The following is a 22,396-nucleotide window of genomic DNA, read 5'->3' as shown; positions in this document are numbered from 1 at the left end:
ATCTATTTCCAACCCCCTGCCATGGGTAGAGACACCTTCCACTATCCCAGGTTGCTCCAAGCCCTGTCCAACATGGCCTGGGACACTTGCAGGGATCCAGGGGCAGCCACAGCTTCTCTGGGCACCCTGTGCCAGGGCCTCCCCACCCTCACAGCCAAGAATTCCATCCCACTACCCCATCTCTCCCTGCCCTCTGGCAGTAGGAAGTCATTCCCCCTTGTCCTATCCCTCCATCCCTTGTTCCAAGTCCCTCTCCAACTCCCTTGGAGCCCCTTTAGGCACTGGCAGGAGCTCTAAGGTCTTCCCAGAGCTTTCTCTTGTCCAGGTGAAGACCCCCAGCTCTCCCAGCCTTGCTCCAGAGCAGAGAGGCTCCAGCCCTTGGAGGATCTCCATGGCCTCCTCCAGACTGGCTCCAGCAGCTCCAGGTCCATCCATTTCTTTAACCAACCTGTGCACTCCTTGCTTTAAAACTGGCCAGGTGGAGCAGACAGGAGCTGAATCAGCAGCACTGAAGCCGAATGGGGGCAGATGGTGCAGATCAGGATGGCCACATGACTGGTCACATACTGGCCACAGAGCCACAGTGTGGTGACTGTCAGTCAGTGGTGCAGCCAGGTGGACAAAGGGGAAGCACAGGGTGGTGCTAAGGAGGAGTTGATAGTGAAATAAATGTATTGCTCCAACTTCTGTGGAATCCCTGAATCCACTCTGGCATCTGAAGCCACAGGAAACACAAGCTCACAGCATCAAGGGACTGCATTAAATCTTTATTAAATATTGGCAGCAACCCAGGGGTAGAGAGAAGGCTGCCAACACAGAGATGTCCCTGTTCTGGGATATCCCTAGACCCAGTTCTTTCTGTGTTTGGACACCAACTGACCCTCACGCTGGGCTCCCAAGCTGCCTCCTCCAGTGTCACATCCAGCAGAACAAGCATGAGAAATCTTTCAAATCAATTTAAAATGGGAGGGGGAAACCAGGGGTTTGGGGAATTTGAAGCCCTTTGCCCCGGGGAAAAGCCCATTCCGTGGGGAAAGGCCAGCCCGTGTGCCCCAGCACTCTGCCTTCCCCTCTTCTCTGTATTTAATGTTCTGCTTTCCCTAAAACAGGTTTTATTTTGTGGGGAGTGGAGGGGAAAGGCACCATTGTAAATCCTGAGGTGAAGTTACTCTGTTCACCCCAGCGCTCAGGGCAGCAGCACACACCGGGAGGGTGACGGAGCAGAAAACTTCCCCTTTTCCGAAATAACCCCGCGTCGAGGACAGGGATTAACATATCCCCAAACTATCTCCCTCAACCAGCGGAAGACAAAACGCTGGTCCCTCGTGAGTCATGAAAATCCCTGTGCTGATTTGATGAGAGTCCCCGGCGGGGAGGGGGGAGATGCCCCGGCTCGGTCCCCGCCGGGGCTCGCCTCTGACATCAGCACGAAGCCGGCCATAAAAGCGGCGAGCGGCGGGGACTCCTGCTCACACAGCCGCCACCTGGCTCAGCGGGACGGCAGCCTGGCACCTCGGCTCGCCTCGCCTCGGTAAGTGCAGCCCCGCGCCCGGGAGCGACGCTTTTCTCCCCCCCTCGTGATGCTTTTGCTGCTGGGTAATTCCCGAGCGCGGCTTTGCCTCCGTGTGTCTGTCCTTGCCTCTGTCCCGCCGGCTGCGCGGGTTCCAAAAGTTGGCGGCCACAGCAAACCTGAGCTCCCGGGAGCTCGGTGTGTCTCCTTGTGCAGGGTGCTGCAAACTTTTCCTTTGCAAAAGTCCCTGGAAGTGGAGCTGCCGCCGCACCCCTGCCGTGTCCTGCCTCGCCCAGCTCTCCTGCTTCGGTCCCTTGCCCTTCTCCCCATTTCGGGAGGCTGCAGAAATCCAGCCCAACCCTCAGCCCGCCCTGTGCAGTGCTGCTCATCCCCTCAGTGCCATCAAGTGCGTTACAGGGTGTTCCCAGGTTATCACTTCTGCAGCCGGGTCTAGGAGTGGGTGCCAAGGGCGCAGAGATGGTCATGGTCCGTCCATCCATCCATCCATCCATCCATCCATCCAGCCTCCAGCATCCAGCAGCAAAACCCATTCCCGGCTCTGCAGCCTCTGCTCGGTGCCGCCAGCCCTGCATTTTGGTGCTGGATCTCATCCCCTTAAGTGTGCTGGGCGTCCCAGAGAAGAGCAGGCCTGACCTAAGGCACTAGGCTAGGATCAAGGTTTATCTTAATGAACATGAGGTTTGTGCACGTTTGGAGGTGATATTTTCCCCAGAGGCATCAGCCCCAGAAAAACCCCCGGGCTCTGAAGCTGTCCCCAAGCCCTTTGCTGCTGGCCCAGGGATGCCGTGATGGGGACTCACACTGACAGCCAAACCCCTTCTCTCCTGCAGCCACACCGGCGTCTTCAGCAGGGGTCAGGAGACTTCAGAGCCGTGTCACTGCGGCCAGAAGGTGCTGGGGATGAAGCTGGGGGTCACCTGCCTGCTGTGGCTGCTGCTCGTGTGCCTGACCCTGCCCGCCACCCACGGCCGCGTTCTGGAGCGCTCCATGGAAATCAGGAGTAAGGAGAACACGAGTAAGGGATTCTCCCCAGCCAAACCCCTGCCCCCAGCCCTCTCTGCATCCCCACACTCAGCTGCATTTAGGGGGTGAGGAGGTGCTGTCGCTGTGCAGCAGCACATCCCTGCTTTGAAACAGCTTTTGCAGCAGCTTTTATCCTCCTCCTCCCCCTTCCCTGCTCCCCTGGTGTCTGTCATCCCCCGCCCGCGGGCACAACGCCTGTCCCCTTCCATGTCCTCCAAACCCCTGACGGATGCTCGGCTTTTCCCTCGCAGACCCGGACATCGACCCCTCGTGGTACACGGGCCGCGGGATCCGGCCGGTGGGGCGCTTTGGGAGGCGACAAGCCCTGGGCGGGGACAGCCACCCCGGGGGGGCAGGGCGGCAGAGAGGCTGCGCAGCCCCCCACCCGCACCCCCACCCTCCCCGGCTGGAGATGAACCCCTAAACTGGAGGTGACAATAAAAACCCTTCTCCTCTCACCCCCGTGTCCCAGCCTCTCTGTTCTCAAAGGCATAGGGGGGTGTGACCCCCAAATTTGCATGGTCGCCATGGTTTTCTGCCTGCCCTGGCGGTGTGTGGGTATGACAGCCCAACCCTCTCATGGTTATCCCCTCACATCCCAAAAAACACCCTACAAATAAGCCCAGAGGGCCTCTTCTCCCAGGTGTATCCCCTGGGGTCCCTACAGCATGCCAGCTCCCAGGGGTGACCCCAACACCTTCATTTCCATGAGCTGGAGTCAGAAACAGCCACCCCATTGCCATGGAGCTGCAATCAGAAACTCCTGGGGAGAATGTCCACCACACTGCCAAGCCCCAAAAACTCAGAGGTTACTGCCTACAGTAAGCACACCTGCACCACAGGGTGAGTGGTGCTGTCTTCAGAGAGAGCACAGGTGATTTTTTTCTCCTCTTCCAGCTGAGGTGAGTTCCCACAGTTGACTCATAATGTGGTGAAAAGGAAAGGTCCTACAAGGCACAGGGCACTGTGACAGCACACGATTGTCATTCTAGCTCAGTGATTGCTCCCAGGGATGGCTGTGACCCCTCTAATGGGGTGGATGGGGTGAGGGGGCACTGGCTCTGGTCCCTGCCACCTCCAGGCTTCCTGTGATTCCCTACAGGCTGACATGCAGGACAGGGGAAAATCCAACACATCTTTAGGGCAATGCTTTCTTTATTTGCAGCCTGGGTGGGTGTAAAACCACCAGGATATTTGCTTCAGGAAATTAAACCCTCTTTTTTCAGCTGGAAAGGGAGATGGAGGAGGTGATAGCTGGGGGTGGGGGGATGTCACCTGTCAGGGTTGGTGGCAGTGTTTGAGGCAGCTCGTGCTCTTCTCTGGAAATGGAAGATCAGTGGAAGAAACCTCTGTGCTTTATCAGAGCCCTGTGCACCCAGGCTGGGCTCTGAACTCCCTCTGAGAGGAAGGGTGGTCAGGCTGAGCTGTCCATCCCGCTGCTTTGTCACTGTCCCTCGTGGAGGCTGAGTCCAGCCCTGCTGAGTGCAGTGTCACCTCCTCAGCTCCGGCAGCACCTTGTCCTTGTCCCACTCGCCCCCAGGTCCACAGTTAACCTCCCGTGTGGGGATGGGTTGGATGCCTTCTGTTTTTCCCTCCTCAGGAGCTCTTGGACTAGGAGGAAACACCAAGCAAGGAAGGGCTCTTATCTCCTGCCCATGGTTGGGATGCAATGGCCACACTGTGTCCCTCTCCAGGGGACCATTGCACTGTTCCCTTAACAGCTAAGCTGGGGACACCATTGTGCCTCGACTGGATACCAATGCAAAATAAAATTGTGGCTCTGGGAAAGGCCTGAAAGCCCTCTCTGACCCTGGAATATCCTGGGATGGATCTGTTCATCCTTCCGCCTTAAGGGGTGGCTCAGGCTGGACTGGCTGGATGAACATCTCAGTGACAAGAGTGACAAGTAGGAGCAGTGAAGGGGTCGAGCTTTTCAGGGGCTTGGGACTGTGGCTGTCCTGCCTCTGCTCTCACCTAGAGCCATCCCATAACTCACCTACAGCCATGAAGACATCATTGACTTGATGGTTGGATTTTGCAGATGTCTCCATGAACAGGAGGCCTTTTGTTCGTGCAAACTCTTCCCCCTCCTAAGTGGAGACAAGCAGAGTTATTCCCCTGTCCCCCCTGGGGCTGCTTGTTCAGTTACATGGTGACATTTCACAGTGGGTCAATAATTGTACAGGGACTTTGCAGGTGTCTGAAAACCTTTTAAACTCTTGGCTTTCCTTGGACATTTTCCTTGGATGTATGCCAATGCTTCCTGTGAGGGGTGATGAGGGAAGCCCAGGCACTCACCTCGGTGCTGACCTGTCGCTCAGCAGCAAGGTCTGTCTTGTTGCCCACCAGAGCAATGACGATTTCATCAGGAAGGAATTTCTTCTCCAGCTCCCCCAGCCACAGCTTTGCTCTGCTGAGTGTTTGCTGGTGAGATGGAGACAAAATCATGCAGTGATCTGGTTTAGATTTAATCAAAGTACCAAACCAAAGAGAGTGGAAGAGTTGTGGCAGGGTGGTTTTGATTGCCCTTCTCAGGGAAACAGGTCAGCAGCCCTCAAACACATTTAGGAATAAATCACCCCTGGATGGGATGCATGGCAGCAGAAATCACCCCTGGGTGCTGGCATGGCCCTGCACAGGCAGGGACAGCCTGGCAAGCCCCATTCACCTTCTCAGGAGGTGCTCACATACCACATTGTGCCCCTTCCAAGGGCAAACATCATCATCTGGACCTCTCTGTCCCACCAGTGCTGCTGCAGCATGGCACGGCAGAATTCCAGCAGGGATGGACTCAGCATCCCCTGCCTTACCTTGTTAGCAACGTCATAAACGAGGAGGGCAGCGTGGGCATCCCGGTAGTAGAGGTGACAGACACTCTGGTACTTCTCCTGGCCTGCCGTGTCCCAGATCTCAAACTTGACGGTGGCCTCGTCCAGGCTGAGTGTCTGTGTGAAGAAGGAGCCTGCAGGCAAATGCAGGGTGTGTGTTCACTTGCAGCATGAGCAGAGAGCTCGGATCCCCTGCCCTGAGGCCAAACCCATCCCGGGGTGGGGGGGGTCGATAATGATGTTCTAATGCACAGAATCTGGGGGCAGGGGAAACTTCTTGTCATCAATGGCAAGGGCTGATTGCCCTTCCTGGCGGCAGGTTTGGGTGGATGACACCAGGTTTGATGATGGATAACTCTGAGCTTTGCAGAGCAGTCCCCAGATAGAGAGACACCTCCACCTTGCTGCTGGGTCAGAGCTGTGAAAGGGAATATCCATGGAAAGGGGACCCTCCATCCCTGCTCCAGGGGAGCAGATGGCTGCTGGTGGACCAGCCAGGAGCAAGGCACAGGGACAAGAGGAAAAGCCCCACTTTGCTCTGCTCCACCAGCTGGCTCTTTGGGTACAGATGGGATCACAGCCTCTGTGCCTGCAGTGCCTTCTTAAGGCAAAACCCAGCTGCATCATGTGGCTGTAGAACCTAGGCGGGGGGGATTGAAACTAGGTGATCTTGAAGGTCAAACCATTCCATAAGCCCCTCCTGGGGTGTCTGAATAGCTGGGAGGGCAGCAGAGCAAGGGCTGCACACTTTGAATCCCATTTTCACTCATTTTGCTGCTCAGCTGCCCCTGAAAAGCAACACTAAGCCAAACTTGTGTGATCTGGATGTGGCTTTGCTTACAGCCTGGTGCTGAGCAAATGGGCTGCACAGATGTGAGTGGGGAGGTTCTAGGTCTTGGGCAAGTCTGTATCATATTCCAAAGTCAGTCTGTGCCACTGCAAGATGGACCAAGCAGCTCTGTATCCCACCCCACTGCAGGGAAGCACATCAGGCCTCTTGTCCAGAGCCATCAAAGCCACTCACTCACATCCCACGGTCGGCAGCAGCTCCCTGAAGTCATTTTTCACGTGTCTATAGGCCAGGCTTGACTTCCCCACAGACATGCTGCCCAGCAGGACCACCTTGTACATGTAGGACGGACGAGTCCCCTCCGGGGAGGTGCCTGGTGTCACCGTCTGTGCCATGTCCTGCAAGGAAACCAACTGTTCAGTGGACATCAGCTGATCCTGGATCCTGACCAGCAGCTGGGCAGGTAGGGCTTGACTCCAAAACAGGCTGGAATGAAAGCATTAACATCATTAATTGCAAAATTGAATCCATCAAAATATCTGCCACTGTCAGTTATGACCAGAAGGTGGAGATGTTCAGGAAGAAACTTGATGGCAGAAGTCTCCTTAGGTGCAGGTGAGGACAATGGTCCTTAAGGATTGGTCCTTGTCCTTAAAGGGACAAGCTGGAGGAACTTCCTGGCACAGGGAAATCCCTCCTGGCCGTGCCTTGCTCTCCAGCACACCTCCTTTCCCAGAGTGCTGGTGAAGAGTTCAGGCTGATGCCCCACATTTATCCTGGTGAGAAGTTATATCAGGAGAGGCTCAGGAGTGAGAGGCCCTGGCCTGAGCAGCCCTGAGGAGGAGCAGCAGCACACAAAGCAGCAAGAAATACCTTTGCAAAGACACCTCCAGCAGCACCAGCAGTGGACCTCCCTGCTCTCTGCAGCTCCCTGCCCTGACAAAAGCCCCTTGTTCCTGTGAGCTGCTCATCCCACGTGTCTCCTTCACTCTGCCTGCCCTCCCTCTGCAGGCTGGCAGGCTCCAGACCTTTAATTCTTCATTAAGGCTGTCATTAAGAGTGTTCCTTGGCTGAACCCAGGTCTGTTTCTCTAGATCCAAGTAGTTTTTCTGCTGGTTGAGATGGGCTTTAATCCCCTTAAAAAACACAGGTAACATCTCGTCCCTCAGCCCTGTGATGAAGAGCAGGATCACAGCTTGTGCACAACAGCTAGTTAGTTATATTTGTGAGGCAGGAAAAAGAAAAAACTCAGTGGCAGAGCATAAATGCGCTCCTTATGGTATTGATTACATACATTTGCCTCTTTGTAGGCTGGAATAAGGCTGCCATGCATTCTGGGCAGTTACTGTCAGCGATAAGCCATAAAACTCTCTAAGGAAGCAAGAAGCTGCTTGGAAACCACCAAAAATGTCTATATTAAACACAGTTTCTCATAGTTTCCCTCTGCTGCTCTCTGTTCAACCTTAGGAAGTTGGTTTGATGCTGGAATAAAACTCACCTGAGATTTACTGCAATGACTTGCCAAAGCTCATTTTAAACAATTTTTTCCCCATGTTAAGAGGCAGAGGGTGAGTCTCCCTTCCCACCTGAGGAGGATGGCAGGGAAGCAAAACAGGTGGCTTTATTCTGATTCAGTGAAAAACAAGATTTAGGGGGAAATGGTGCGGGGATTTTCCTCTTTTTGTTGTTGTTGTTGGAAAAGGAGAGTACTGAGTAAAACCCTGCACGTGCTGGATAAGGGACTATGGGAAAAGCATCCAGACATCTTCTGTCAGAGATTTGGAGAGCAGCCTGGCCAACAGCTGAGGTGGTGCAAGTCCTGTTCTTGTGTCAAGAGGCCACACCTGAGGGGCAGAGAAAGCTGAACCTGCTCAGATCCAGTATAGTCAGAGAAAACAAACCAATATATCCTCAATCAGCTGTAAAAATCCTGCTGGTGGATTTAGTCTCCAGATACAGCTTAATATTTAGTGGCAGCTGTGTCTAGCAGCAGGTATTAGGGACAGGCTTGCTTGATCCTACACTTATCTTGAAGGTGAGTACCCAAACAGCCCCAACACCAATTGTTTCCCACTTCCTGACAGAAGATTAAACATTGCTGCATCTGGGAAATTGTGTTCAGCATATTTAACCTGGGCTGGAGGGATCCTGGTGTATTTATTGTCAGGAGATAAGCCTTTTATTTCCAAAGGAAAGCAGTAAAAAAAGAAAAGTTATGCATACCTTTGGGGATAGAGTCACTGAGAAGTCTTATTTAAGACTCCATTTAACTTCCTGGGAAATTGTTGTTGTTTAAGTGTAATGATGTCTAAGTGACATCTAAGCTGTTCTAGGTCCTAAAACCATCAAAGCCATTTGCTGAGTTTCTGCAGGGGTGCAGCAGTGAACCAGAACAACAATTAATAAGCACCTCCAAAAAATTACAGGACTTCAACACTTAACTGTGTAACCCTGCAGTTTTTGGACATGATATTTTAGGTTCTTTCAGATTTAGATTCTTAATTTTTTCCCCCACACAAGATAGTTGTCATGTTCCTGCCTCCCCAGTTGACTTCTAGCATTCATCTCAAATCTCTCCTCTGCTTTTGGGAGCTTCCTCCTGCCTGCTTAAGCTCTGGCTTAAGGAGAAGTGTGGCCACTCATAAAGTTCACTTTAGCCAGGGTTACCAGGGGATACAAAAATCCCAACTGCAAAGACCTAATGTGTAAATATTAGATCTACACAGCGATGATTTCTCAGAACAACCAGCTCTCCTCAAAGCGAAGGGGAAGGGAATAAGGTTCATTAACCACACAGGGAAGTAAAGCAGCAATAAACGGGACCGCCCCGGGCTGCGGGAGAGACCGAGGCTCTGCTGAGACCTTCGCAACAGCTCTGCCAGGATGGGGTAGGGCACAGAGCCTCCTAAAACCTCTTCTCTTGGGTGGGGAGTCTCTGAGGACTGTGCCACCCTTCGTGCCTCGGACGTGAAGCTGTTCCTCTCATCACTGTGAGGATGAGAGTCTTTCCGGAGCTTACCTGGGAAAGGCACCTTGGAGAGGGCGGGTCGGGGCTGGGGAGGAATTCCTGAGCCGAGGACGCCTTTACCTTCCCGAAGCCTTGCTCCCCTCCCAGGGTTGCAGTCCGGGTGTCAGGGGTGACAGGACCACAGCCCCATCCGTGCGTTCGAGTGGAGCCTCTCCGAGCCGGGAGCAGCCAAAAGCGAAAGCAGCGGCTGCGGGAGAAGTGTCAAAGGTGAGAGGCAGCCCGGGATCGGTGAACCTTAGACCTGACACCAGGGCTCAGCTCTGCCAGCCGGGCAAGGCGGCACGAGGCTGTTGCCACAGGGAGAGGAGCCACAGGGAGACCATGCCCCCAGCACCCCTGCATCCCTCCTCCGTCCTTCCCACTTCCCGCGCTGGGCTTTGGCAGGGGGTGGGTGGATGGGGGGGTGGGTGGAGTTTTGCCCCATATCTTGGGATCCAAGACCAGCCCAGCTACCAGGGAAATGGGAATAAAGGCACCTCGTACCCCACAAGGTTTGAGGACCGGGGATGGCTGGAGTCATGGCATAGTCCTTCTCTGGGTTTTTATACTATGCAATTTGTGCTGATGGACATTAGACCTGGCTTTGGTCTTGTGCTGGCTACAGGCTCAGATATCTCGGGTTTGGGACTGCAAAGGGGATTTGTTTTGTGGGAGAAGACACTCCTGCTTGTATGGCAAAATGCTTCAGCTGCAAGACAGCTGTTCCTGAGCTTGGGAAGTACAAAGTGAGCAAAAACTGAGAATTAAGGCAATAGCTGGTGACCCCAGGCAGCTGGGGCTTGGTGTTTTGAAGAAGGCTGCTCTTGTTAAAGCCTTAATATCTTGAGAGAGAAATCACAGCATGTTATGTTGCATTGGGATAACGGGTCTGGAGTGAGAATGGGAAGATTTGATAATTAAACATCTAAATGAAGATAAATCTGTTTTTCTGTCGCTCATTTTGTTGTAGATACTTTCCTTCAAGTAAGATATCTGGAAGCAAAACAGGCTTGAACTCTAGTGCTAATAGTTACAGGGAACACGGTGAAAAGCAGAAGTCCTACAATAAAGCTTAAAAACAATGTCATCCTGGTTCTGAAATGAAAAATGTGTCTTGTGACTTCCAAGGATTAAGCACTGCAATTACTTCCCATTTAAACGATGAAAAGCCATGTATGGTTTACTTTCCCAGCTCCTTCCCGTCAGCTCTGCAGAGGCTAGAGCAGGATTTGGGGAACCTTTGGAGAAAATTCCTAACAAACCTATGAATATATATAATTTTTTCAGCCCAGAGTGAGTTTAATGTGCTTCCATCCCTTTCCTACAACTTGTTTCCCAAATGAGCTGACTTAAAGCCTTACTTTTTTCCCCCAGGGCTTTGGATCAGTCAGTTCTTCAGTGTAAATCTGTGACCCTGTGCACAATTGCACTGGCAGAGCAAGGGGGTAGGAAGGCGTTTCAGAATTTTGGAAGGGCTGGGAGCATGGATGCCTTGAGCTGGGCTTGCTGCAGCAGGAATTCTTGCTCACAGCAGTGACTTTACCCACTGGTTTGGACTTACAGGCTCTGGTAGCTAATATACTATAGACTAAACATCTAATTTTTAGCAGAAAAATAGGCTGGGAGGCTTTGAAGTCTTATGAAAGGACTGCTTTGTCAGTGCTAAGAGAAACTTCATGCCCACTTTGTGCTGCTCTGTTATTTTCATACCAGTTTCCTCTGCCTGAGCAGATGTGACATCTCAGAGGCCTTAGAGAAGGGCTTTGATAAAAGAATACACTGGGGATGAGGTGCCCAAGCAAAGCAAATGGTGTAAATGCCCTGGAGGCCTCCAGAGCCCAGGGGAGTGTATGTCCCTTGTGTGGGCTGGACAGCTTCCCCTGCAAGGCTCCTGTGCAGCTCCTGGTGAGGCAGACCCCGCTAGAGGGCACAGCTTCTCTACCATTTCAGACAGAGAGGCTGCTGCTCCTAGTCTCATTTCTGAACTGGGCAGCCCAAGAGACACCGTGAGAGAGGGACTGAGGTCTCCTGCCAGAAGTGTGTCTGGACAGCCAAGCTCCTCTTGTTCCCTTCTTTGTTTTCCAAACAACCGAAATGTGAACACCCCTGATTAGCAGTGTTGCAGTGCCAGGGAGACAGAGGTTTTCCCCACTAACCTGTCTGCTTGCCTGCTTCTTGTGAGGGAAAATATCCAGGATTCTCAGGATCAGACCTTGTGCAGTGGTGAGTGGTTTGCAAACAGACACTGTGGCTGCATCAAAACTGGATGGGCAGAGCACCTGGAGCATCCTGCACAAACCTAGGGATGCCCCTTGCTGTCCTTGTGCACTGAAGGGCTCCTCATTTGAAATGGATCTTACTGGTGAAAACTGGGCATGGGCTTTTCTTCCAAGGTTTAGGGATTGCGTTTCATTTTGCATTCACCTGATGTGATTATGTCATGAGAATTTGGAATCCCAGGTCTGGCCACAGGGGTGATGTGGATCAAATACACCTGGAACCCCTTTGTAAGCATCCCCCCACTGCTCCACCTCAGCCTTTTTCTTTGGTTTTTAACTGTGAAGGACAGCGTGATGTGTCAGTGGTGCACATGAATGCCAGAGCAGGTCAAAATAAAACTTCTAGACTAAGCACACAGGAATAATTCCAACAATCTTGTATTTCTGTGTAACTGGGGGCAGGATGCCTCTCCTTCCCCCTTTCTCTGAGTTAAAGGCACAAGCACACAGATCTTTGTGTGGTGGTTTAGGAGCTCCTGGAGGGTACTTTTTCAGTGGTTGTGTAGCACTTGGTTCTCCCTGCTGTGAGAAAGCATCGATATGGGCACTGCAAATCCTCCCTTGCTTAAGGAAGAGTGGTTGTGTGGAAAAGGCATCAGTGTCTGGCAATGAAGACACAACCCCGAGCTGAAAACAGAGACTGAAACCTCAGCTTTGCCACTTGTTTGCTGTCTGCCTGTGGGAAGAGTTATTTTGTCTCCCCTGACTTGCTTCTCCCACTCTCCTTGGCTCATCCACATGGATTCCATATGCTCCCTGGTGTGTCCTGTGCAGGCAGCCCAGGTCTGATCTCTATCAAGACTCCCACACTGTTGAAATGATGCTTAGACTTTGTATTGCTCAGAAATTACCCTCAGCTTTGGCATTTTTGATCCTCTGAGATCCCTGAATACCACAACATTGTTCCTCGTGGGTCAGTTTGTATCCAAAGCACTCTCATTTCTTATTTTTTCAAGACAAAACACCGGAAAGCACAGTAACCAAAATGAATACAAAATAATTGATCCACCCAGAGGTCACAACAAATGATGCTCTCAGAGCTGTTTGCTATACCTGTGCTGCTAAATGTGTATTCAAATTTCTTTGAGTGATGTTTTTTGTAGAAAACATGGCTAACGAGTTAAATCACAGAATGGAAAAGCCTGAAGTGTCCTGGTCTTTGCTATTTCTCCTTTTCTGAGTGTGCAGAAAGGATGACCCAGGGTAGCCCACTAGAGATCACACAGGCAAGGTCTGTCACCCCTGCCATGGAACATTAAAAGATAATTTTGTCAATTTTGAGAGGAGGAAGGGTTGTACCTTTGCTAATGAAAAAAATATTGGGGTTCTCGCTGTCACAGGAATAAAAAGTTAAGAACTATTTTAAGGATTGGAGGAGTTGGAATGGTGAACAGATCATTTACACTGGGAGCCTGCCCTGAACTGCTCCAGGCCTCTAAAATGCTTGTCTTCCTGTATTAATTATTAACGTTGCTAAAACACTCCAGAGATTGGCCTGGAAACATTAAACAAGCTTAATATTAATAGCTCCCAGATGATAAGTGATGGTGAACATTAGCATGTGTTAAAGACTGAGGAGGGAAAATAACTACTGACTACAATAAACATTTGAAGTCTGGTGGCATTAAATTACAAAAAGAATACAAGTGTGAACCACAAGAAAGGCTTTCCTACAGCATTGCTGCTTGCAGAGACAGGTGAGGTTGTTTACACCTCTGAAATTACACTCGACAGGTCCCAATAAATAGCCTTGAGGAATGTGCTGAGGTTCTTGCCATATGGCTAATAAGTAAAGTGCAGCTTGTGTGAAAGGCAAATGTATGTGTCTTCCTCGAGTGAAGATGTCTGCATTGAACACTTTGCTTATCTCAAACTTCACGTTCTTTTTTCTCTGCCAGGAGGATCTCCCTCCATGAGTCCAGCCCATCTGGCCAGGAGAGCTGCCATGCAGAGACCTTTGGCTCTAGGTTGGGTACCTGACTTCAAAGCAAAAGCTGTCTCCTGAGCACTGTGGAAATGAAGGAAACGGTTCTGTGAAACAAGAGACATCCTTATCTAACAAGATGCAGGTTTGGCAGCATTTTACATGATTAAAAGCATTTAAGGACTCTCTTCCACGTGCAGATCTGGTGTCTACCCTGAGCTCCATGTGCTGCTTTTTTTCCAGTGAGGATATCACGTTTGGGAAGGACCTTGACCTCTGAGAAAAACTTGGTGGCAACTGGCCAGTTGGCTTCAGCTTTAATGTGGGACTGGCAGAGTGATTACACATGTTCCCTTAGGAAACCAGGCTAAAAATGGCTGTAGGTGGTACCTTTCCAAGCAAGGGGCTACAGAGGAGCTCCCTGACAGCCAAAAGTTGCTCAATAATCTCCCCCAGAAGCATTTCATCTCTCTGTGTTTGCAAGGCAGTTGTATCAAATGCAACTGAAAATGGTTTGCCTGCACTTGGAAAGAGAAATATTTAAGCAATGCTGTCGAGCACAGACTTGAAAAGCTCATGTGGGTGTGAATATAAGCTTAGTTTCCCTGAAGTCCCCACCCAGCTTTGGGGATGCCTAGCCCAGAAAACTTCACATGGCATTTTATGACAGGTTTTGCCTCTCCATGGCAGCCAGGCCTGTGGCCACAGCGCAGTCTTGCTTTTTGCAGATCACATCCGAATGTTTGGCTGGTTTTCAGTTGGTTTTTAGTCTCAGGCACTGGGTGTTACAGGCATGGTCTGTACAGGCACAAGAATAGAAATTATTTCATCAGTTTGAGCTTGAGTGACCTCGTTTAAGGCCAGATGCTGCTGGAAGAGCTGTAAAACAGTCAGCTTGGGCAGAGGTGAAATGAGTCATCTGTTGCCAATAAACTTGGAAGGAACAGAGATGCCTCGAGGGGGGGGACCCATTATCTGCTGTTACCTCGAGCAACTCCTTTCATAATTGAAAAAATTATTAAAAATTATTTTGGGAATTTCTAATTAGTTGAGTTGAACCACTAATGCACTCCGGATGTTTCTGAAGCTTAACCTAGTAACTGCCCCAAAAGAGGCCACACAGAGAAGTGTCTTTCCTGCCTTTCCCTCCTGCCGCCACAGCTCCAAGGGTCAGGGAGGATGGAAACCTCTGTAGAAACTGAAGTTGAGCAATAAAGGAGGTGCCTGTCAGCCCCTGGGGAGGTGCTTCCTTCTCACAGTACCCAGACATCCATGGCTTAAGGCTGGAAACCCGGCAATATGTTGAGTAGCTGTCCTTAGGGAAAGGCACAGATAGGAAAGACAGAAGGCAAGAGGAAGGAAAAGCAGAGGCTTGGTGGCAGAGGCCATTCTGCTCCTGCTCCTGGCATCTGTGCCCAGCATGATCCTTAACAGGTCAGACCTTTATGGAAATTGCTGGTTTCTAGCTACAAGCACATATTTTGTTTTCTGTCCAGTTTGGGGTATTCAGTGCTTTATCTACCTATTGATTTATTTATTTACTGGTTTTACAGCAGCTGAAACAAAAGGCTTCTGCAGCAACTCATTGCATTCAGAGGGGGAAAAAAAATACTTCTTCTAACTGTTGCTACAATGGAAGGGAAAGCTAAACTCTGGAGACTTTGACAACGCTTGCCTGACTGTTTTGGCTCTTTGTTGCTGGAGAAGAGAGGAGCTCATTCCTTCACATTCCTACTGGGAAGGATCAGAGGGGATTTAGGTTTAGGGTTTTTTAATAATTAACACTCTGGAAAAGTCTAGAGGAAAATGGCAGAGCACAGTACCTGTTGCAGGGCTGGGATGGATGAACTGGGTTGGGATGGCCAGCAGGGCAGAGGGCAGATGAGTCAGTCCCATATGCCATTCATCAGCCACTCTGCACAGAAAACCAGGAATGCTACAGATGCCAGCAAAATGTGTTATGATTTAAAATCAGATGCACCAGCTCTAACATGCTGTAACATCTGAACTGTTTTGTCTCTGTTTCCACTAATGTTTTGTTACCAGCATCATCTTCCACTTCCCAGTTTAAGCAAAGTTCTTTATTTCAGGAAACTATAATGACCTGCCTTCCTGCCCTGCTAGTGATTATCCCAGCTGGAATGTGAAATCCTTTAGCACCAGCATGGCTTTAGGTAAGCCAGGAATCGTTAGCTGCCATGGCTGTTTTGCTGCTGTTCTTTCTGTGAGGATGGGAGACTGGAGAGGTGACAGGAGGTGGGGTAGGGATGCACAGTTTCGGATCACAAAGCAGAACCAGGAGACATCACACAGGTGCTCTTCTGCCTGGTGTCAAGTGGTTGAACAGCTCCCTGAGAACAGGCCTGGCAATTTTTCATTTTGCTGTAGAATAGGTGAGTGGAAAATACCTCTTCCCTGACAAGCATGAAAGATGGTTTGAGGCAGTGCACGGCTTTCTGTGCTCAAGAAAAATGGTTTGCCTGTGATTCGTGTCTTGGATGAATCTGGATAGATTTCCACAGGGACAATAAATGGCACCTCCTTCCCCTCTTCTGCTCCAGTTTAGGGAATTTTAACTGTGATGTGGTTTCCCAAAAGCTCTTCCAAAAGCATGTTCATATGGCATTTTACAGAGCACTATGACTAATTAGTGCAAGCACTTGGTCTTTTACAAACAATTGGTTGTTTTTAGACCATGTGTTGTGGCTATGTTTTACTCCAGTCCAAAACAACTGGCGTTGAAGAAAATCTGGAGGGCTCAGTTGGAAAATGTGGCTCAGCTTAACGCTGCAACATTTGGGATGGGAGTGGATGAGGCCACACAGCATGGAGCAGGAAAAACACAGGGAAACTTATAGCAAGGCCATGTGATTGCTCACCCCAGTGTCTCTGGGCTGTCAGTGGGGTGAGGACACCGGCACCACGGCACCAGGAATGCTTTGATATATTAATCCCAAAGTGATGCAGGGTTGGTTCCTCAGCTGCTCCAGCTGATGTAATGCGTTGTCTGCACTGAAGCCAACCCGATTTTGTCTGGCGGAAGGATTTATTGGTTCAGACAATTTTTTTGGACAGATGTAGAGGCTGTATTCCCAAATTGAATATGTACATTGATCTCTCGCCTGCATTCTGCCTGGAGTGCAGGCCGAGGGGATGAAAGGCATCCTACAGTCTGGAATAGGATTTATGCCCATAGCACTTGAGGTAGGGAACAAGAAGCATTTTTAGACTAGGTGGGAGAGACTAGGATGTGTTTTCTTCTGAAAATAGCATGGGGCTCTCTTAAAAATAGGTTTTTTTACACATCGAGAGGGGAAGCCACAGGAGAAGCAGCCAAATTTGGAGCTCAGCAGCGCTGTGGCAGGCTGGGAATAGCAGATAGGAGCAGAGAGAGGAAGCAACAGACCATGACCATCCATCTTTTGGAGCCAGCCTGCGATGGGTTTGGCTCCCCACAAACACAGCTGCTGTGGAGCTGGCTTCACTTTGCTCTGCTGAAACACTGAGCCGTGGCGTGTCTGCTGCTAATTAGATTAAGTCCCCAGAGGGTGCCTTGAGTGGAGTCCCATTTTTGCCCGAGATGAGCTCTGTCATGGTTTGCACATTGCAGGTAAGCTCCCTGCCTGGCACAGTCACACAGAGCATGCACACATTGGTGTGGGTGAAGGCTAGCTTGTGCCATCCAAGCAGGAATATTCATGGGACAAGAACAACCTCTCTGGGGTTGCTGAGTGTCAGCTGAGATGGATATCCACACCCCAGATTTACTGGCAAGGTGAAAACCTGCAGTGCTTGGACTAGTGCTTGCTAAGGCAGACAGATTCTCAGGGCAGTGCCTACCACAGTCTTGACACACTTTACCCCAGCTAACTGAAAAGTCTTTTTGAATGCATATGTAGAAATTTGACAAGAAATCTCTGGTTTCCAGACTAAAATTATATATGGCCTGTTTAGCTCCATGCTTTTGTGCTAACTTGGCTTTAAGCTTTACAACACATCATCCCCATCCCACTTATCTCTAAAGGAATTATAGAAGAGAGATATAGAAGTTGTTCTGCCTTTGTCTGGACAAGCCAACCCCTTCTCATCTCAGTGAAGTCCTCCTGCTTCTTATCTTAGGAGCTTTTCTCTCCACAGCTATTCAAGTTTGATTTCATTTTAATATGGAAAAGCAGATTTGCAGGCACCATTTTAGGTAAGGTCTCATGGACGGTTGTGCAATGACCCTTTCTGGAAGTGCTCTCAGCACTGAATGCAATGTTTTGGTATTTCTGTTGTGATGGTGGCACGCAACCAACCCATGGCCAGTTTATGACCCCAGAATTTCTTCCTTTTCCCATATTAACAGCTGGTGAGATCATGAATTTAGCCTTTGGCATGATATTGGCTGTCTGCTTAATTTCACTCCACTTGTCTCTCCAGCCCTTAACCTCTTGTATGACTTTATCCTCCTTTTTTTTGGGTGAGACTTTAACACTGTGTCATCAGCTTATTTCATTAGTGCTGTCCTACTTGTGCCAGGGCTCAGATGAAAATACTAAATGAAATCAACCCCAAGGTTAACCTTTGAAAAACTCCCTCCAAGGGAAGACTCTCCCTAAACCCTAAAAGCAATCCAGTTCTGAGACCTTGAGATCCCTGAAGTGGCATCCTCAGTGACCTGTGAAAAATTTACGGATGAAAAACTATCTCTCATGGCATGCCAAGGGGATTAGAGGAGGCCAGTAACTCATTGAGAGATTTTGGCAAGATGAAGGCAACAGGCTTTCTTCAGAAAAAAGCCACATCAAGTTGCTGTCGGCAAAAGGGATCAAGGTGCTTTGCTGTTGTGGGATTTTTTTCCCCCAGTCCTCCTAAACTTTGGCTTGGAAGTCCACAGTTTTTTCCTTGGCCAACCCAAGCCCCTGGATCTCTCTTTTGGACCACCTGGGAAGGCACTAATCAATTCTGGCTTTGCTGTGTGATTACAAACCCCAGACTAGATGTGACAAAGCTGAGCAAGGCTCCCAAAGGTAGCTCTGCTGATGCAAATAGTGACCCTGCTGACTGAAGTGTGGCTAGCACAGGTTTTTCCCACGAGAATTCTTCTTGTGTTTTATAAATAAAGATAAAGTTTGGATGTTGTTGGAACAGTGTTTCAGAACTTGGACAGTGCAGGCCTGGCCAATCAGGCCTGGGGGAAGGCTTCTGACTGACCAATTTGAGAACTCTATATATGTGATGAAATCAAAACAATAAAGGTCATTCCTTCTTGCCACTGAGAACTGGTGCTTTCATTACTCTGCTAGCTGCTCAACAGCGACACTGAAGAGATGGAACAACAGTAAGGAATTTCATCTGGACAAAATGTGCATGGACACCACTGGTCTCCTGAGCTCTGTATTCTCACTGCTCAAATGTGGCAACAACACCTGAAAGCTTTTCCCAGGAGGTCTGATTTGCTGGAGAGGATCACCTTGGGCTTCGTAAGAAGTCTAATAAAGTACAAGCCCTTTAGTTGCACCAGTATTTTTTTTATTTTCCTGCCGAATTTCAGTGCCAGTACATACTTGTCTGTGATGTAATTTTTTTCCATTAATAAATCCACAGACCCTGCTGGATACCACTGCTGTTATGTTTGCAAAATATTGCAACGCTAATGGAGCTCTGCTCATCTCGTGTATCCTGACAATCCAAAATATTTGCCTCCTCAGTGCAGATTTTCCAAGGTCTTTTAAAGTGTTCCCTTCTCCTTGGACTAATGGACATCTTGTTAAAGCTGTCAGGCTTCGTTTCTGGTTTGGCAGATGCCATGACCTTCGAGTGGAGTGGAGAGGTGCCCTTGTGCATGCTTTTAACACCCTCACTCAGCCACTGGATTCCCCTATCCCAGGGCTTGCCTCTAATACAGATGTAATCACATTTTCCCCGAAAAGGACACAAAAACATCCATTTTGTTATGTAAAAGAGGTTTGTCAAGTACACCACCACCAGTTTTAACGGCTGATGGCTTGTTCTGACTCCCAGCAATGAGGTTATCCGAGACGGGTTGGTTTAAGAGTGGCACAGAGGGAAAATTGTATCTTTTAGGGTGTAATTGTATATTTTAGGGTGTGCTCTGTACAAAGTAACCTCCTTGCATGTGGGACACGGGAGAATGAGGAGTTTATTATGCACTTAAAATAGAGCCCTTTAAAGCTGGCATGGGATACTCAGTGTTGTCCGACTATCATTCATCACAGTCATGACTTTCAGACAAAACGAGCCTCGCCTTCGTGTTGCTTGTTAAAATAAGGAATGCATGTTCAGTGTTTCATTTTCACTCACTGCACTCCACAGCGCAGCCAAAACCAACGTGGTTTGAATCATTATTTCACATTTATCTGGACCAATTCTCTATGTATAGTATTTTTATAACAAGATGGGTTATTTTGTCTATATTCAGAGAAAAAAATTACTATGCATGTCTGGAATGCCAGAAAAAAGAAGGATTTCTTACACTGCAGAGCACATTCAGACTGTGATGTGAAATCTGACTGCAGTCACCCACTAGTGTGTTCTCTTCCAATTTCTCTGCTTTACTCTCAATTCTTTCTTCCTTCCTCCATCTTTATTTCCCCCCTCCCCTGTATTTCTCTTTCTCTATTTCTTCCTTCCTTCCCTCCCCTCTATTTATTTTTTCTCCCCCTTTCCCATCTTTCCCCTGGATTTCTTTTTCCCTCTATTTCTTCCCTCTCCCTTTCTGCCACCCATTTCTTTCCTCTTTCCCCTGTATTTCTCTTCTCCTTTCCTCCCCTTTCCCCCTCCCTGGATTTCTATTTTCCCTCTATTTCTTCCTCCCCTTCCCTTCTCCCTTTCCTTTGTCCTCTCAATAGCAGGTTTTTGGACAAAAAACCTGCCGGTTTTTGGACAAAAAAACCCAAGGCTCTGCAAGGCTTTCAGCCAGGCAGGCAAACAGCACTGATGCAAATCCTACTGCACCCCCGAACAGGGAAATTCCTTGCATGGATGAGGTGATGCAGCTGCACAGGTGGCTGAAATCCCTGGGTAACAGAGACCTAAAAATATGGCACTGCCCCGCCTCTTGAGCCAGAATTCCTGAAAGGGCAGGGGCAAACACAAGGATAAGGGCTCCGGGAATGTGTTACGCAGAGCCTGAAAGGGTGGTAGTGCTAAGCCGGGGCTTGGGGAGGTGAGGAAGGAAAGCCTGAGGGATATCTAGGAAAGCCAGACCCAGCAAGGCTTTGCCTCCAAGATGAGAGCTCGGTTTAAGTCCCTTTTTATCCACTTGTGTGGGTTCAGAGCAAACTTGACGCCAAATCTGAGGATGTGATGCACATTCTGCTGCCCAGGCAAGGTGGGGGACTCATCCATCTGGTTCTGCTGACAAAATAATCACTTGATTCCTGCAAAGATAAACAGTCCCAGGTGCAAGCAGCAGCATCGATGCAATATCACTACTCAGCCGGTCTGAGGATGACTCAAATCTCAGGTGTTGTGCATGAAAACTGCCAATAAATATTGAGCAGGCAGGTGTTGCCTTTTACCTCAATCAAGTTTAAATCAATGGTAAAATTAAATCATAAAGATTAGATGCAGCTTTCTGGTCAGAAGGGAATGGGTGGGTTTTGTAGCCCTTCTTGTAGCCCTTTTTTCTGTCTGTGTAATAATGTGGGCTTGAGATACTTTTAATTCATATTTAGGGAATTAGCGTGAAAATTGAGGTGTAAGGGCTGTGACAGGAATCCTAGAAAATACATGTTCCTTGTCAATGTGAATTAATTAAGCACTGATGTACTTGACACTAAAATTAATCATGTCCACTTATACTTAATAAGGAAATTCATTGTTGAAGAGACCCCACAGGGCTGTAAAGCTGTGTGAGGTTTCAGGGCACAAAAAGTCATGTTTCTGTCCTGCTCCCCTTGTATTTGTGGCACAAGAAACCCCCAGCTTTACTGCTGGTGAGGTTTTGATGTGCGTTTCCACGATTTCTGGTAAATTTACTGTATCCAGTTCTGGGCTCCTCAGGAAAAGAGAGAGAGGGCTCTTGGAGCAGGTCCAACAGAGGCTGAGGAGGTGAGGAAGGGACAAGAGCACCTCTGATGAGGAAAGGCTGAGGGAGCTGGGGCTGTGCAGCCTCAAGAGGAGAAGGGACCTCATTAATGTGTATGAATATTCAAACGGTGGGTGCCAGAGGATGGATCCAGGCTCTGCTCCATGGGCCCAGCAATGGGACACGAGGAACAGGCAGAAATTGATGCCCAGAAGTTCCACCTGGGCATGAGGCAGAACTTCTTCACTGTGCAGTGACCAAGCAGTGAACAGAGGGTCCAGAGGGAGTGTGCAGCCTCCTCACTGGGGATATTCCAGAGCCGTCTGGACACAATCCTGAGCCATGTGCTCTGGGATGACCCTGCTGGAGAAGGGAAGCTGGACCAGATGACCCTTTGTGGTCTCTTCCAACCTGACCCATTCTGTGATTCTGTAATTTCCTACAGCTTGGAGAGGAGCCCAGGCACCCCAGAGGGAAAGGGGTCCCCAGTGGGGCTGAGGGAGCAGGAAAGGGCGTGAGGGGAGCAGCAGGGACATCACACACCCCGACTTTGGGCGGTGATGGGAGCGAGCAAGGACACCCTACACACCCCGATTGCAGGTGGTGAGGACAGCGAGCCGATACCCCCACTCACACACCCCGATTTTGGGTGGTGAGGACAGCGGGCAAGGACACACACACGATTGCAGGCTGTGAGGATAAGCGAGGATGTACCCCCACGCACACTCCCTGATTTTGGGCGGTGATGGCAGCCAGGAGGGATCCCACACACACCCCGATCTCGGGCGGTGAGGGCAGCCAGGAGGGATCCCCCCCCACACACCCCGATCTCGGGCGGTGAGGGCAGCCAGGAGGTGTTGGGGGGGGGTGGGGGTGGTTGGGGGGTGGGGTGGGGTGGTTGGGGTGGGGTGGGGTGGTGTGGGGGGTGGGGGGGGGTGGTGTGGGGGGTGGGGGGCCGGAGCCCTCACGCCGATCTGGG

General features: G+C 49.8%; 2 protein-coding genes and 1 long non-coding RNA gene across 6 annotated transcripts; 2 read left to right on the top strand and 1 right to left on the bottom strand.

The window, feature by feature from the left end:
• The first annotated feature begins 1,433 nt into the window (after positions 1-1,433).
• On the top strand, positions 1,434-3,012 carry PRLH (prolactin releasing hormone). 2 transcript variants are annotated; one of them, XM_085065613.1, is made up of 3 exons: positions 1,434-1,531; positions 2,362-2,531; positions 2,806-3,012. In XM_085065613.1, exons 2-3 carry the CDS (start codon positions 2,432-2,434, stop codon positions 2,976-2,978), a joined length of 273 nt encoding a protein of 90 aa, XP_084921739.1. In that variant the 5' UTR covers positions 1,434-1,531; positions 2,362-2,431; the 3' UTR covers positions 2,979-3,012. The 2 variants fall into 2 exon arrangements, with proteins under 2 accessions (XP_084921739.1, XP_084921738.1); XM_085065612.1 differs by having other exon boundaries at positions 1,443-1,531; positions 2,362-2,546.
• A 679-nt stretch (positions 3,013-3,691) lies between these two features.
• On the bottom strand, positions 3,692-22,171 carry RAB17 (RAB17, member RAS oncogene family). Of its 3 annotated transcripts, none has more exons than XM_085065775.1 (7): positions 22,144-22,171; positions 9,261-9,387; positions 6,411-6,570; positions 5,365-5,516; positions 4,853-4,978; positions 4,551-4,644; positions 3,692-4,165 (listed from the first exon to the last, which is right to left on the bottom strand). In XM_085065775.1, exons 3-7 carry the CDS (start codon positions 6,565-6,567, stop codon positions 4,053-4,055), a joined length of 642 nt encoding a protein of 213 aa, XP_084921901.1. In that variant the 5' UTR covers positions 6,568-6,570; positions 9,261-9,387; positions 22,144-22,171; the 3' UTR covers positions 3,692-4,052. The 3 variants fall into 3 exon arrangements, with proteins under 3 accessions (XP_084921901.1, XP_084921900.1, XP_084921899.1); XM_085065774.1 differs by having other exon boundaries at positions 9,192-9,387; positions 22,144-22,164; XM_085065773.1 differs by lacking the exon at positions 22,144-22,171 and having other exon boundaries at positions 6,411-6,658; positions 9,192-9,575.
• LOC146434318 (uncharacterized) lies at positions 9,282-13,581 on the top strand. The gene is made up of 2 exons (XR_014853346.1): positions 9,282-9,407; positions 13,357-13,581. It is a non-coding gene; the product is annotated as an uncharacterized LOC146434318 (long non-coding RNA).
• Positions 22,172-22,396: the final 225 nt, after the last annotated feature.

Source organism: Lichenostomus cassidix, chromosome 7 (assembly GCF_008360975.1).
Source record: "Lichenostomus cassidix isolate B80296 chromosome 7, HeHo_3.0, whole genome shotgun sequence".
Classification (NCBI taxonomy): Eukaryota; Metazoa; Chordata; class Aves; order Passeriformes; family Meliphagidae; genus Lichenostomus; species Lichenostomus cassidix.
Note: the sequence above shows the minus strand (reverse complement) of the source record. Positions and strands in the feature narration are given on the sequence as shown.

Coding starts and splice junctions, on each gene's coding strand:
- PRLH (XM_085065612.1), top strand. CDS start 2,432: ATGAAGCTGGGGGTCACCTGCCTGCTGTGGCTGCTGCTCGTGTGCCTG. Junction 2,547..2,805: donor CAGGAGTAAGGAGAACACGA/GTAAGGGATTCT, acceptor TTTCCCTCGCAG/ACCCGGACATCGACCCCTCG.
- RAB17 (XM_085065773.1), bottom strand. CDS start 6,600: ATGTCCACTGAACAGTTGGTTTCCTTGCAGGACATGGCACAGACGGTG. Junction 4,979..5,364: donor TTTATGACGTTGCTAACAAG/GTAAGGCAGGGG, acceptor CCATCTCACCAG/CAAACACTCAGCAGAGCAAA. Junction 4,645..4,852: donor AGCGACAGGTCAGCACCGAG/GTGAGTGCCTGG, acceptor GTCTCCACTTAG/GAGGGGGAAGAGTTTGCACG.